General features: G+C 36.1%; 1 protein-coding gene across 2 annotated transcripts in view; it reads left to right on the forward strand.

Annotated features, from left to right (window-relative positions):
* The first annotated feature begins 10,128 nt into the window (after positions 1-10,128).
* LOC137404697 (tyrosine-protein phosphatase non-receptor type 11-like) overlaps positions 10,129-15,093 on the forward strand; it is a 43,239-nt gene continuing 38,274 nt past the window's right edge. For both annotated transcript variants that reach the window (XM_068090932.1, XM_068090931.1), the window contains exons 1-3: positions 10,129-10,267; positions 12,198-12,285; positions 13,447-13,569. In XM_068090932.1, the coding sequence (XP_067947033.1) occupies positions 12,269-12,285; positions 13,447-13,569 (140 nt within the window). In that variant the 5' untranslated portion in view covers positions 10,129-10,267; positions 12,198-12,268. The remainder of the gene's footprint in view (positions 10,268-12,197; positions 12,286-13,446; positions 13,570-15,093) is intronic.

Raw genomic sequence — 15,093 nt, forward strand, 5'->3', positions numbered from 1 at the left:
ATTTCTTTGATCTTATTATATCTTTGAATTACGGTTTAAATTCAATGGCCGCTAAAATAAGGCATTGAGTGAATACAAACGCTATCAATTGATTCTATGGTCTCCAAGTTTTAGCTCAGGGTTATGAGCCGGATTGAGAAACTTATGCAAAAGCGTCAATCAAGTGCGATGAACGGCTTAAAAGTAAATTGAAACTAAGCCCAGCGTATTGATATTGTTGAATCGCAAACATTTAGACGGATCACTTACAAATGGCAGCAGTTTCTGAACGTACCTATTGAACCTTGATAACGGATAATCAATAATAGCAGTGAACGACTTGCAAAGCTAACGCGCAGCCGAAATGATCATACCTAAAAATGGTCATACCTAAAAATGGTCAAATATCGGCTAGTCTTCACAACAACATGATCTCAAAAGTAACGTAATAAGTTATGATGAACACTCTTTGGCACTGTGTTATTATATATACAAGATACATCTAATAGGGCATTGCTACTTCGAGCCTGAAAACACGTTTAAAATGTTTGCTGAAGCCTTCTTTCAATACACCCAGCTCATGGTATATTGATATTTGATAAAAAGTAAGGTGAGTTTGCCATAGCCATGCTTGCTGTAATCATGCTTGCTGTAGCCATGTTTGCTGTAGTCATGCTTGCTATAACTATACTTACAGTAGCCATGCTCGCTGTAGCCATGGTTGCTATAGATATGCTTGTTGTAGCCATGCTTGCTATAGCTATGCTACTGTAGCCATACTTGCTGTAGCCATGATTGCTATAGCTTTGCTTGTTGTAGCCATGCTTACTGTAGTCATGCTTGCTATAACTATGCTTGCTATAGCTATGATTACTGTAGCCATGGTTGCTGTAGCTAATACTTGTTGTAGCCATGCTTGCTATAGCTCTACTTACTGCCGCCATGCTTGCTGTAGCAATGCTTGCTATAATTATGCTTGCTGTAGCCATGCTAGCTATATCCATGACATTCTGTATTGCTATATCATTGCAATTATATTGCTATTGTATCTGCTATAGCATTAGTTCAACTTTCAGTTCATTAGATAAAATTATTGTTAATGTAATGATTTTATGATGTGATAGAAAATAAGATGTCTTTGTTATAGCCATGAAATTCTGTATTGTGATAACATTTGGTTGAATTAGACCAATAACTCACAACAAAAATGGTCGTAACAGGATAAACCAGTAAGAGTTGTACAGAACATTTATAGTCATTTCTCAGAAGTCTAACAAGAAGTATGATTTATCAGTATAACTGACTTATAACAAACCTTTGCTGATTACCAAACAATAGCTTATGTAGATAAGAGTTGGAAGGTTACATTTATTCAGCTGTGCCATGTCAATGGTGTTGAGAGATAACTGGTTCAAATGTCATTAGAATTATTAAAAGTGTAGAGCCTGTCGACGATATAGGAGTTTGTAAATTAAACAATTTTCTTAGCAAAGATACCTCGATGAATGCAAACATGCCAAAACCGCTGTTGGTTTTTTTAAGATTTTTGATTTTGTGCAGTTGAAAGGAGGCACATCAGTTTATGTAGCTGCACAAATTTTTTTTAATGTATCGTGTCTACTGAATAGTTAAATAGCTTTTAGGATTTTTATATTCTATTATATATTTTTATATTTACATTTCATATACTACCACATCATCAAGCAAAATCATTATTAAAACTGCTTTATCAATTATTATATTGTTGCTATAAATTTATTGAACTCATCTGCAAGGATAACTACCAATCCAGGAGAAGATTATTCCAAAGATTTTATGTTGCTGTTTTTCATGTATCATCATGTTCTGAAGGTTTGTCCGCTCATATAAATGGTTGTAATTGTTTACGATTACAACCAATTACAATTGTTTATTGACTTGCATTACTGCTGTATTATGTATTTGGATAGTAACAGGACATCAGCAAACTACTTTAACTTGACAGAAAACATGAGCTGCAGTAATTAGACTGAACTAGTTGCAAGTTGTCTTACATTGCATCAGGCCAGAGCGGTGTAGATCACAGCCATTTATATGTATAGTAGATGCAATTTTAAACGATATCTTTTCTAAGCACAAGCTTTATTACGGGGAGACTGAACATACTTATAGGTGGAAAGGTTAGAAAGGATACTCATATTAGGGTTGTTGATGAGTATGACCAAGTCAGTGAAACCATATAGTAAGTTCAGATCTGAGTCTAAAAACTCGTCGATTTACAAACCTTTAGATGAAAGTTTTGCTGACCGTATTTTATTTAAAGAGCATTTTACTTATGTGTTTGAAAGGTTGGAGCTATAGTTTGGGACCGAATACTAACTGACAAAGGTAAATGGTTGCTTCGAAGTGCTTAGCTTGTATTATTGCAAATAATTTGTTGCAGATTACAAATAAAGCTTGCAAATATTTGTGAAAATATTTCGACAAATGAGGTTGCTTGAAAGTGTAAACAAAAGCCATCTCCTACAACTACGTCACATTTGAGCCGTTTTGGGAAGAGAATCCAAACTACGGCGGTGTCATGTGGCTGCGATTAACTGTTCGTTTTTGAGCTGTTAAGTGCTTGTAATCACATTTCCACATATTTTGCACCTACAACACAAAATAATAAAACATGATGAATCTTTTGATACCAAATAACTGTAATGTGAATTTTGTTGCAAGTCAACCTTTAACAGTAATTTCATACCTTTTTAAAATGATTGCTTTGAAAATCACAGCTCTTTTACCTACAAGCAACACATCTAGGTCAAAGACAAGACATAAAAGTGACTACACTACCTTATCGATTAGTTATAGTCCGCACACTGCCATACACATTCCTCACACAAACACGCGTGCGCACCTACAAGGTTAAAAATGCCACCAACATTGTTGAATCATTAAGAAAGTTATTGGTTTTATCCTGATAGCCTTCAGAGCATGGTACTTTAGCTCTACAGTGTATATTCCAAGTAAACTGAAGTATTGCGCTTTCTTTTAGCTAACACACTCTTAATTGTATCTTTACAGTGGATGAAGGGGAAACAGTACCAAACAAAGTTTTCACTATGAGTTATTCTGGAACATTGTTGTGGCAAAATAGAGTCATGTTAATTTCCTTTACAGTATTCCAAAAGAAAGAAAGACGCTAATTGGTTGCTACTGCTACTCAGCAATTTTATTATGTTTATATGACCAGACAACACATAAATTCTTCACAAAATCTTCAGCTTCATTAGTGTTCAAAATGAAACATACTAGACCTGGTTTGATAATATGTAAATCAAACCAGACTTGACATACTGAAGTCTAGATGATGCTTACCAAGGCTTTCCACCTAAACTCTGTCATAAAAAGTATACTCACCAAGTCAAACTTTAATCTACAATACATCTATTGTGTATATATATAGTATATAAATCTCAGTGTTTGACTTTTGGTTGAACCCTGTGTCCAGTTGCAGTAATTAAAATCTAGAAAAATCTGCGCAGCACTGGATTTGATCTTCGGACCTCTAGATCTAGAGGTGGGCCAACTTAACCATAAAGCTACATGGATTCATTGTGCAAATAGTCATTATATTGGTTAAGATACTCGCGAGTGAAGTGCTTGCTTGGGGTTAATAACTAGCACTGTTGACGTCATGCGTAGCGATTGTTAAGCTGGCCTAATATGCAGATATCGTTTTAGTAAAGATCTAGCTTTTTAAATAAATTACAAAAAATTGTCAGGTAATTATTCTATTACTCGTGAAACGCCGAGAATTTGGCTAGTTTTACGAAAACACAGTTAAACACCATATTTCCAAGTCACCTGATTTTTGAGGCACATAAGACCATATATCGTAAAGATTGAAATATGTATGGTGTTGGGGTATTAATCACAGTAGATAAAAATTTAAAATCATCATTGATCCATCTTGAATCCCATTCTGAAGCAATTAGTGCAAGCTTATTAAACAGCAGCAGTATTGCACTTCTAATTTCATGCTCAACAACCCATGGCTCAGTAAATGACATAATTGACTACTTACGTCAGCTATGAGCTAAATATTCAGGAATACAACACATGATATTAAGATGTTTAATATACTTGGAATAAATTGGCGTAATCCAAATTCTCATAACATCTTGTCAAACAGTAATGCATTCCTAATAATATGTTTAAATGATAAACAATTCCAACAATTAGTTGAGGTTCCCACACATATGCAAAGAAACATCCTAGATCTTGTATGTACAAACAATAAAATGGTAATAGATAAATTAGAAGTTGTAAATCCTGGTTTATCATTTCACTACATGATAAAATTTTGCTAAAGTTTTTTTTTATAGACAGATATGTCTCTGAAAATTCTAAACAAGACTATAAGAGACTATAAAAAATTGATCATCCATCTTTCTCCCAATCACTGCAATTACTCAAAAAAGTATTAGATAAGCTTATATAAAATGATGAAGGAATAAATATTGTTTGGGATGCTTTCCAGAGAAGAATTACTGATGCTCTAAATTTACTTGTTGGTAAAATAAAACCTAGAATACCACAAGAAAACAAACCAATATGGTTTAACAAAAAAAGCAGAGTTGTTAAAAAACATCGAAAATTATTTAATGACTATAAGTGTAGTAGAAACGAACACAAGCATTACAAGTACAATGGTATGTGCAGAAGTAATAAAAAAGAATTTGAGATTATGGCAAAAGAGTATATGCTCAGAAAATTATACCAACCACTGTCAGAAGAAATAAACAAACCATTCTTTAGCTATATCAGAAAGTAAAAGGCTGTAAATCTACAATTAATAAATTAAAAAGTAAACATAACAACTTGACAGATGCTTCTCTTGAGATGTCAAATATACGAAATAAGTACTTTTGTAAAATACCACTATGTAAAGATGGAGTATTGAAATTAATTGAGCAAAAAAATAGAAAAGCTCTTGAGTCAGATGGTCCTAAAAAGGAAGACTTATGCTTACATATTACCACCACAGCAACAATGCTAACTCACATTTTCAATTATTCCACACAAAAACGTAAGTTGCCAAATAGCTGATACAAAGAAAATGCCTGTTCTAAACTGACAGGTGGAGACAAACATGATCAAAGAACTTAAAGATCCATTTAACTTACAAGCCCATCCAGCAAGTTACTTGAACATTTTGTTTTACATCAGGGGTTTAAAGAAGTTGTTAATATGATAGCCAAAACCAACATGGCTTTAGAAAGGGTCTCCTTGTAGCACTCAATTTGTGACTTAAATGACTTGTGGAAGTCCCGAAATAACAAAAAATTCTACATGCAGCCACCTTAAACTTCTCAAAAGCGTTCGATAAAATAGAAACAACAGATTAATATTTAAGCTGCAATCTCAACAACCTGCAACAGGTTGTGGTGAATGGTAAACTTTTAGAAATGTTGTCAGTTACATCTGGAGTTCCTCAAGGCTCTGTTCTAGGTACAGCTTGTTTATCCTATACGTAAGTTATACATAAGTGACATAGTTAATATGATTAAACATTCGAAAATCAGTCATTATGCTGATGATGTCTTGCTTTACCGTGATATAAATCAAAACAGGACTGCATAGAATTTTAGAATGACCTAAAATTTTTGAAAATTTATTGACTTAAAACATTGGCAAATAAATGGGAGATGCAGTTCAATCCTGTAAAATCACATGTTATAGTGTATGGAAAAAAATGTGCTTGAAAATTACCACCTACTCGGTCAACCTTTCAGTTATTTGGAAACTATAAAATATTTCGGTGTGAATATCAAAGGGGATATTACCTGAGATGTGCATATTGAAACAGTACGTAAAAAATAATTTAAATGTTTAGATTGATAAAACATGTACCATTTCAAGCACCCCCAAAGGAAAGCATGTATCATCTCTCTCTAATGTAAACCATTACTGGGATATGCAATGGAAGCTTGAGATCCTTACAGGGTAAAGCATGTAGATATGCTTGAAAGAATTCAGTCACAGGCTATCAGGTTTATTGAAAATGCAAAGAGAGAGATTTCTCAGTAACGGTAGCAAGAAAAAGGTTAACTATAGTTTTGTTAAAAGACAGGAGAACTAGTGCCCGTAGAAACATGTTTTTTTGAAACTCTTAGATCATGATAAGTTCCCAAGTCTAAATGATGCATATGAGCAAGTTATTGAGACCGTTACCAATATACTAACAAGATCTGGTACAAATGCCATTACATGTAACACTGATCCTTACCTTTCCGATTTCTTACCACGCACCACTAGGGAACTTAGACTAAATTAACACATTTTTTGAAATTTTGCATAATGATTTTTCATGCCTTTCATGTTCCTACTACAGTGAACAAATGTAGTACCATGTTTTATGGTAAAAAAGAGTTTTCCTATTCAGGACTACAGAAGAAATTTTAATAAAAAAGAAAGTTACAGACCATCAAGGAGATCGTCCCCTTCCACCGTCAAGTGTCTAGAGGATAAAAGAAGAAGCAATTCTTGATAATATTCTAACACATATATTTGACAGTAGCATAAAGCTCAGACACATTGGCCGCAGTCTAGGGATGTAGATTGACAGGATTACAGCTGGAAACCAACCCATAACTCAGTTGGAATGTGCATCTAAGTCCACTAGATATAACAGCATCGTTTATTGAGTTTGTCAGCTACTTACTGATTTGCTTCAGAAACAAATTGTAGTATGTTATTTGAGCTTTTGCCATTCAATCAATTTGCATACCAAATGTATTTACTTTGGTTTTTTTTAAGGCACAATCATTTGTTGCGGCAATCATAGCTAACATATCTTTGCAAACGTGTTACTTAGCGATACAAATTCAGTATCATCTTATTGATTGTTCTGCCTGTGAAAAAGATTAAACCTGTAACGTTGGTTTTGCCTAAAATGTACAGTATAACTTTTGCAGGTTTTCCACATTATCAAGCTTGACTGTAATCATTTTGAAAATGAATGGTATAAAAGAAAATATAATATTAATGTGCAAGTTTGAGGAATATATCCTGTTATATTCACATGGATAGTTTTAGCAAAAAAGACACCACCCATCAGACAGGTGCTACGTATGTTGTGTAAGGCGGCGGTTTTCTCAACACCACTTTTTGCAAAGCATGTAGTATCTGTGGCCAGCGTAATTTTTGATAGACTATTGTTTGGTTACCAAAACTGTGAAAGATGAGAACTTAAAGAAATAGATGTTACTGTACAACCAGTACGCATTACGGATTCATTTTGTGGGATATTACGTAAATATCTGAAGCTTTTCTGTGATTAGCCAGAGATGCAAGAGCCGGCTTTCATGTAAAACCAGGGCTTTGGAATTACTGGCTTTCATGGAAAGCCAGGGGAATATTTAAAAATTCCACTATATAAACGGGCATGTATCAGTGCTGAAGGAGAGAAGCCTCACTGAGAGGAGGAAGTGATCTGAGTTACTGAGTTGCCATGACCTTTGCTGATAGAAAATCTATGTGTGGTGATCTGGGCTTAAAAGTCATCAAATAGCAGTGAGGTTGCTTTTTTGCCTTGCATGCAGGTTGGCAGTAGGGAATGCCGTAAGATTGGTGACAATACTTTGCTGTGGGCATGTATCGCTGTGGTAGTGAAAGCTGGTGGCAAAGAGGAGGCTGGTATGCTATCGTTGTAAATTGCTGCAGCATAACAACTTCTATGTTGTTTTGACTACAAGCTATTTTGGCTGTTGTTGAGCGCTGGCGGTGGAAAGATAGTGTCGCCAATTGGGTAAGTGAGAATATAGGAGTGAGTGTCAAGTAGACTCGAAGTCTCCAGTGGGAACATAAGTGTCATTGAGCCACCGACCGGGGATGTGCAGGAGCAGACACCTGTGGTAGTGGATGCTGGCACATTGGCCAGCATCATAAGCAAACTCATGGATTGATCTTGGATTGGCTAAGGCGGCAATTAAACCTTTTTACTGGCAATGGGGCTGTGGAGATAACTGCATGAGTGAGAATCCTAGTGAAGCTGACAATATTTGGACAGATGCTAGCTCTCTTGGTATGGGTGTGGCTTTTAAGGTCCCTGACAATGTTATAGAGAATGCATCGTTGCTTCGGAAAGAGACTGATTATTTACATATTAACATTGCTGAGTTGGAGGCTGTGACAAGAGGAATTAATTTGTGAGGTTTTAGGACTTTCTCGCTGGCCATAGATTCTCCCACTGTTGCCGCCTGGATGGGTAACACTATCGAAAAGCACAGTCGCATTAAGATGAAAAGGGCTGCAGAGATGCTAGTGAAGTGTCGACTTGGGGTGATCAGTAACACGATCGTCGAGTATGGTCTTACAATATCAATACGTTTTGTACCGGCGGTGGAAAATAAGGCTACTTGTATGACTAAGGTTTTTAAGGGTGCGAAAGACGCCATACGAGCGGCTCATTTGCCTCATCATTTGGGTGTTGACAGAGCAATGTATCTTGCCTAGCAGATTCGCAGTGGCCTGTCGTGCCTACAGGTGAGGCGTGAATTAGCTGGGTATGAGTCATGCCAGCGTACAGATCCTGCACTAAAGGTTGAAAATGTTGATTGATGTGACGATTGAAAAAAAGGTGATTGACACGACTCACTGTGGTGGCTAGTTATTTCTTTCAACGGTAGACTGTAGTTCATCCATTTAGCAATGTTTGCCTGTTGAATTTGCGGCAAGCGTGGCTGCTCAACTACCCAGTGTTGTTATTGAGCAAAGACTATGTGACGAGTTGTTGATGAACAACTCAGTGGCGTTTAGGTCAACTGCTGTTGAGCAGCTTGCTGGTGAGTAGGGATCTCCATTAGGTTTCGGGCTGCTTATGCGCTGATAGGCAATGGAATCGCAGAGAGAAATCACAGGAAAATCAAAAGGATTGCCGAAAAAAGAGAGATTACTTCCAAAAAGGCAATGGTCGGGTAAAATGTGATGGCTCAGAAGGAGCTAAACGCGTCTGTTCCTTTGAATGTGCTGTTTCAATATCAATGATGAGTGCTTTTTGATATCAACAAAAAGACATCTGAGGAAGCTGTTGGGAGCTGTTTCAGTGTAGGTGATGAACTATGGTTGAAACCATACTCACCATTTTGCATAAAACAGTAGAGGCTAGGTCCGTTTACCAATGTCATTTCTAAGCACACGGTGTGTGTATGGTATACCTAGGCATGTGAGAGATGTCTGGCGACTCTATCTTATAGTCACACATGTTTAAAGGCATATGAGCCTACGACATTAGCTTTATTAAACCTCAACTCACTGCACTATTATAGCTTTATGGAATGTGAAACAGTGCTCAGAGAGAGAAGCCTCAGTGTGGAGAGCAAATGAGCTGATCTATTGAGTAGCCATGCATTTTGCTGACAGATATTCTGTGTAGTGAATACTAGTGATCTGGGCATAAGAGACCATCATGTAGCAGCAGGGTTGCTGATTTGGCTTGGTACAGGCAATAGAGACCGTCGCGAGATCAATGATATACAGCCCCCATTATATGGGGGCTGTATATCATCGAGGGGCTGTATATCATAGGTGACAGAATTCCGCTGTGGTGATGAAGGCTGGTGGGAAAGAGAAGGTTGGTGCTGCGTAACAACTTCTATGTTGTTTTGGCTACACATTTCATAACAGAGGAGCTTCGATAAAACTATAAAGCAATCCTTGAGCTAGAGGAACTGTCATATCGGTAATGACTAATGAAACTAACTAGCAAGCTGAGCAGGCTGAACCACGAGCAGACAACTCTTACTACGTTTTTATAGTATGGTTTAAATCTAAATTTTTACTTTATTGGAATGATATTGTAATAAACAATATTAGCATAATGGTAATAGTTGAGTAATTCTAAAAAACAACAAAACCAATGCGTTCATTGAAATAAACGCATTTTAATTAATAAAACTTGAAACCTGAAATAGTGAAACTTGAAAAGCTGTTATGAGCCTTCCAACACAGGTGGCGATAAGACAGAGTTAGCTTTATTAAATCTCAACTCATTGCACTATTATAGGTAGCTTTATGGAAAATTGCGAATAGCGCAGGATCTATGAAAAAACTGTAAATTCATCTCGCTAAAATTGGGAATGCTTCCTTCTCTCAGCTTATCTGCGTAATTGACAATACACCGACGACTTTTTGCAGGTAGTTACGCGAGGACGTTTGATAATAAAATTAGCAAAGCTTGGCGTATAAATTTTGTAACCCGCTCTGCTTGGCGGTAGTATATCGTATTATCTTGTGCTTTGTTACAATTGCGTAATAGGTAAGTGGCTTTATCATATTTAATATATTATGTGAATTAGCTGCTACAAGGCGTTCCTGAATTACAACCTGGCTAACGATTAAAGTTTATTAATACGACCCGCTCACTGCAGGTTTTACTGGGCATTTTTTTAAAAGGAGAAAGTGTTTGATAGTGGCAAGCTGGCAAAATATATTGTATTTACGAAATTCTGGTACGTATATCTTGCTGTTAAATTTAATTGCGGCCACTCATTATATAATTCATTGATTCAAATGGTTAAACAAGGCGCAAATGCACCATTTCTTAAAGATAAGTACAAATGTATTTCATTGAGCAATCTACAAAAACCGATTTAATAGTGTACATCATAACAAAGCTTGGTAAGTTTTTATTAGCAAGCGATTCGCGTTGAACTTCACACAAAGCTGCTTGTGAAATCCCATCTGGTCTTTTTGCGGTCAAGCACTTTAGCTATTGTAACTGTCGAAGCGACAGCGTTTTTATTTTTTGTGTTTGAAAGGATTCAAATGTCTCAATTTATTCTGGTAGGGGTAGAGAAGTGGTCTAACCGTTCCACTACTCACAGCCGTCAAGAAGTTGAGTAGAGGATATACAATTTGTATTATGCCAATCTAAATACGTGACTGTTTGTGATCAAGCTTTCAGGGTTACAGCCCTCAGGATGTGTAATTTCAGTTTGTCATCGAATGTGTGCTTGTCGAGTCATATATTGCCCTTTTTACATTGAGCCACTCATAGTTTTCAAAGTCGTCAGACTACATAGTCTTATTCATTATTCATCTGCCTTGTTACTGTTCTGCCTTACTGATACATTTGTTGGGATGCTGAATTGCAAAATTATGGTGGCTTGCATGGTGATGCAAGTTTGAATGCTGACTCAACAGGTCAGATAAACATTCATTTTAGCACTTCAAGTGTGGCCCAGATGATTTTAGCTAAAACTTCATGCTGTTTCGCCAAGTAATGCTTGATGATTGTATTATGCTATATAACTTCCAGCTAGCTTCATATCATGATTTCAGCTTTGTTTACCATATATCTCATAATAACTCCACTGTCTTTTCATTTGAATAGACCTGTCATACAGCGTATGTTTCTATATGCGCATTAGGTTAATTTATATTAATACTTTGGTCACTCAGTGTTAACCACTTGAGCAACCTCTTAGGTCTGCTTACAATTAAGATTTCTCAAAGCTTGAAAGTAATTTTCTTATGGATGCTTTTTAAATAGTATTTTAATGTTGAAAGTGATAACACTCTTGGCTTCTCATACTAGTATGTGGCTATAGCAAATAGAAATGATAAGGAACCCGATATGTTCTCTGCAGTTATCTTTTGCAGTTAGTTGCTAACGATTGAATCCTATCAGACTATCACTGTTTCACCGGATTGTAGGAAAATATCTTGTACTGCTGTGGTATATATAGGCCTATGTTTTAACTCATAGGAAAGGACATTTTTGTTTGTTTTATTTTGTTAGAAAAAGTGCATAACAGGGAGAAATAGAAGAATAGAATGGCTGAATCAGTAGTTTTAAATGTGTTATTACTCTCCTATGCAATCTTCTTGGATTATCAGTATTAATTGAATTTTAATTTCAAACATAAGATTGTCATTCTATAAATTTTGTTTTCAGAATGTTGCTCCATTCTCCATTGTAGCTTCAAGGCATTTGGCAAAATATATTGGACTTCTTTGATGAATTAGTAAAAAACTCCTTTTAATATAAAACGGAAAATTCATGGGTAATATTTTTTGCAGAAGCTACACGATCTTAAGTTAGGTGTAATATGAATGTTGCAGGCTAGATTCACGCGTACAGCTGAGAAATACAACAAGAAAGTGTATGTTTTTGTGACTTGATCCACTGGAACATTTACGGTTGGCTAATCTTTTCTCAGTCTTTTCCTTATTTGGTATTGCAGACATCCTGGATATTGGCCGGTGGAAATAACTGCTGGGGAAAAGTGTTGCGCTGCACAGTCTAGGCATCAAAATGATTGCCAGCAGACGGTATGCCATTTCGTACATATTCGCACATTAGTCTTTGCTAGTGACAACAGTTACAGATATCAGTTAGCATCAGAAGTAGAATTACGTTGAGTTACTTGTATGTATTATTTTTAGATTATTGTTGGAAATTTTTAGCTAGTTCAACTTTGGATCTTTATCAATGACCTGTCTATAGGCTGACAGTCCACAAGCCTCTTGGTTATCATAAGAAACAGTTTTGTTGTGAACAGAACTGACATGACAAGTTGCTTATTTTGTGAGAACGTCATTATCTGCCATTAGCAACCCGTCCTCCTGTTGCTAATGGCAAAACTTTATAAGAAAACTTTCATCAGTAAAGAATGCAAGTACTTATGTATTGAGTGTTTGGCTTCAGCTCTAGTACTGTAGTAGGCGTGAAAGTAACTGAGGATACATGCTGTGGTTTCATTTGCTGTTGTGACTCAAAATGGCATTCATAGTTCAACTGTGGGCTTTGGTTAATCTTTTATGATGACCTAATTTGCATGTGAGCATTTATTATTTACCTACAAGTTATGAGTGAATCATTGCAAAATCTACATATTATGAGCTTTGCTCACACAACATATGGTGTGTGGGCAACACCGCTCACTAATAATCACCAGGCTTCTACGAGGCGCGTTGTTACATCAAAGATTTGGTTTGTTGACATATGGAGATCAATTATTGCGTCAAAGAATTATTTGTGGGCTTAGTATAGTAATAGAGTCAAATAATTATTTATGGGCTTAGTATAGTTATAGAATGTGTGGAACAACTAGGCTGATAGACGGATTATCGGTGTACTTTGTCGAGACAGTCTCGCACTCGTAGTTCTAGGTTTTTAGCGAACACTTACCTATTATGGGTTCAAAATGGCATCACACAAAATGTGCTAAATTGACTTACGGTATACCATTTAACACCTTTCTTTATTTGCAGAATGTACTGAGCAATAATGGTTATACCATAGATCATTCAGTATATTTCAGTTGTATAAGAAAGTTTGCTTTGTTGGTCGATGCACTATCACCTGCCTGAATTGTCATCGTACCGTTGCCTCAAGCGAACTTGGTAGTTCATTTTTAAAAGTAGCCAATTTGCTTTAAATACAAGATATACCTAAGCTGCTGACAACTTGTTCCTGACAATTTGTTGCAGGTGGTTCCATGCAAGTATAACAGGCCATGAGGCTGAACGTCTGTTGCTTGACACTGGATACGATGGCAGTTTTTTAGCGAGACCAAGTGAGGGCACCCCTGGTAACTTTACGCTCTGCGTCAGGTGAGCAGAGAGCAGCATTTTTACTGCTAGTTTCGTCACTAGGGTGATAGCTATTGCAGCATTTTTAATTGTGATACAAGGGTTAACTTGAGATGCTGTCGTTGTGGTTAGCCAATCGTGCTGGATTGAGCTTCGTATCTGTAGGTAATTGCTTGCTTGTAAGCTATTGCTCACCAGTTCGCAATAGATTGCCAGTAGGCAATTGTTTACCAATAGGCAAAATGGTTGATTTTAGGCAATTCCTTGTCTGCAGGCAATTGGTTTAGGCAGCTTTATATAAACTAATGAGCCTATGGCGAAATTATACATTGTTAAAAATTTTGTTCACGCCAAGACTTGGAAATATGTCACTCGGTATATCAGCGTCTCATTGGATGATTTGTGCTAACATATTTAGAGTGTAGCTCACTCTCTCAATATGCCGCATCCCCAATTCTATGCATGATTTTGTTCATTCAGGTGTTATAAATATTTATTATATTTGTTTGTTAGAATTGCCCTAACTTTGTCTTGATGAGCATCGTCCTTTGAGAGCGAATTAGTTTACACATATGGCTGGGACTGTAATATTCTGAACTATAAAGTAGTCGGTTAGGTATTCTATTGTACCACTGATTTTCTTTTAATGGTTGTATCATCTGCACCGAATCTATCGCCCTATGCATTATCGTTATTTGATTACATAGACAAGCAGATCTATATATATGACATTAAGTAATCCCAACATCTCATTCCTATTTTAAAACAGTTGTTTGTGGATGTTTTTTATAAGAATACACTAAATCATTTAATTCATTGCATGGCCCAAATATCTATGATGACACCATAATAAATACTGCAGGTGGTTACACGTGCTATATAAATTATATATAATATAATATATAATTAATTATATGTAAAGCATAAATTAACCAAGTACTAATCACTACAAATTGTAAAATGTTTGCATTGTTATTGTATCTTAGAAACACAAGTACAAGAGTATAGACTCAGCAACGCATATATAGCTATGGAGGTGTTGATGGATATGGGCAGTAACTTATGCTAACTAGGTCAAGTTATGATAACCTAGCCTCATGTAGCTAACTTAGCTCGTATCATTCATTTTATCAATAGTTTTAGGTCTTTTTTAAAGTTTTACCAGTCTTTTCACGTTGCTCACGAAACTATGCTGCTTTGAACAACTTCAGGAATTTTATGTTAGAAATGACTTTAGTATAGCGTCAGTAGGGGTTGGAGTTTCGAGACCATGTCGGAAAATCCTGATATGAAGGCAATGGTGAGCAGCGGTGGCTGTATATTGATGATTTTTATCTATGAATAGTTCACTGCGCCCCTTCAGCCAAAATTTTGGTTGTGATTTGGCATATTCTTTTTTAAGAAAAAATAAGTGGTATACAAAAAATGAGAAGAGTCAAGAGTGTTTATTGACGTGATGATTTTATTATTATTAATATTAATTATAATAATTATTATAGCCTGGCTGCGAGATAGGCTCTATGAACCATCTATCATTCTAGAAGA

Source organism: Watersipora subatra, chromosome 9, assembly GCF_963576615.1.
Source record: "Watersipora subatra chromosome 9, tzWatSuba1.1, whole genome shotgun sequence".
NCBI classification, from domain to species: Eukaryota; Metazoa; Bryozoa; class Gymnolaemata; order Cheilostomatida; family Watersiporidae; genus Watersipora; species Watersipora subatra.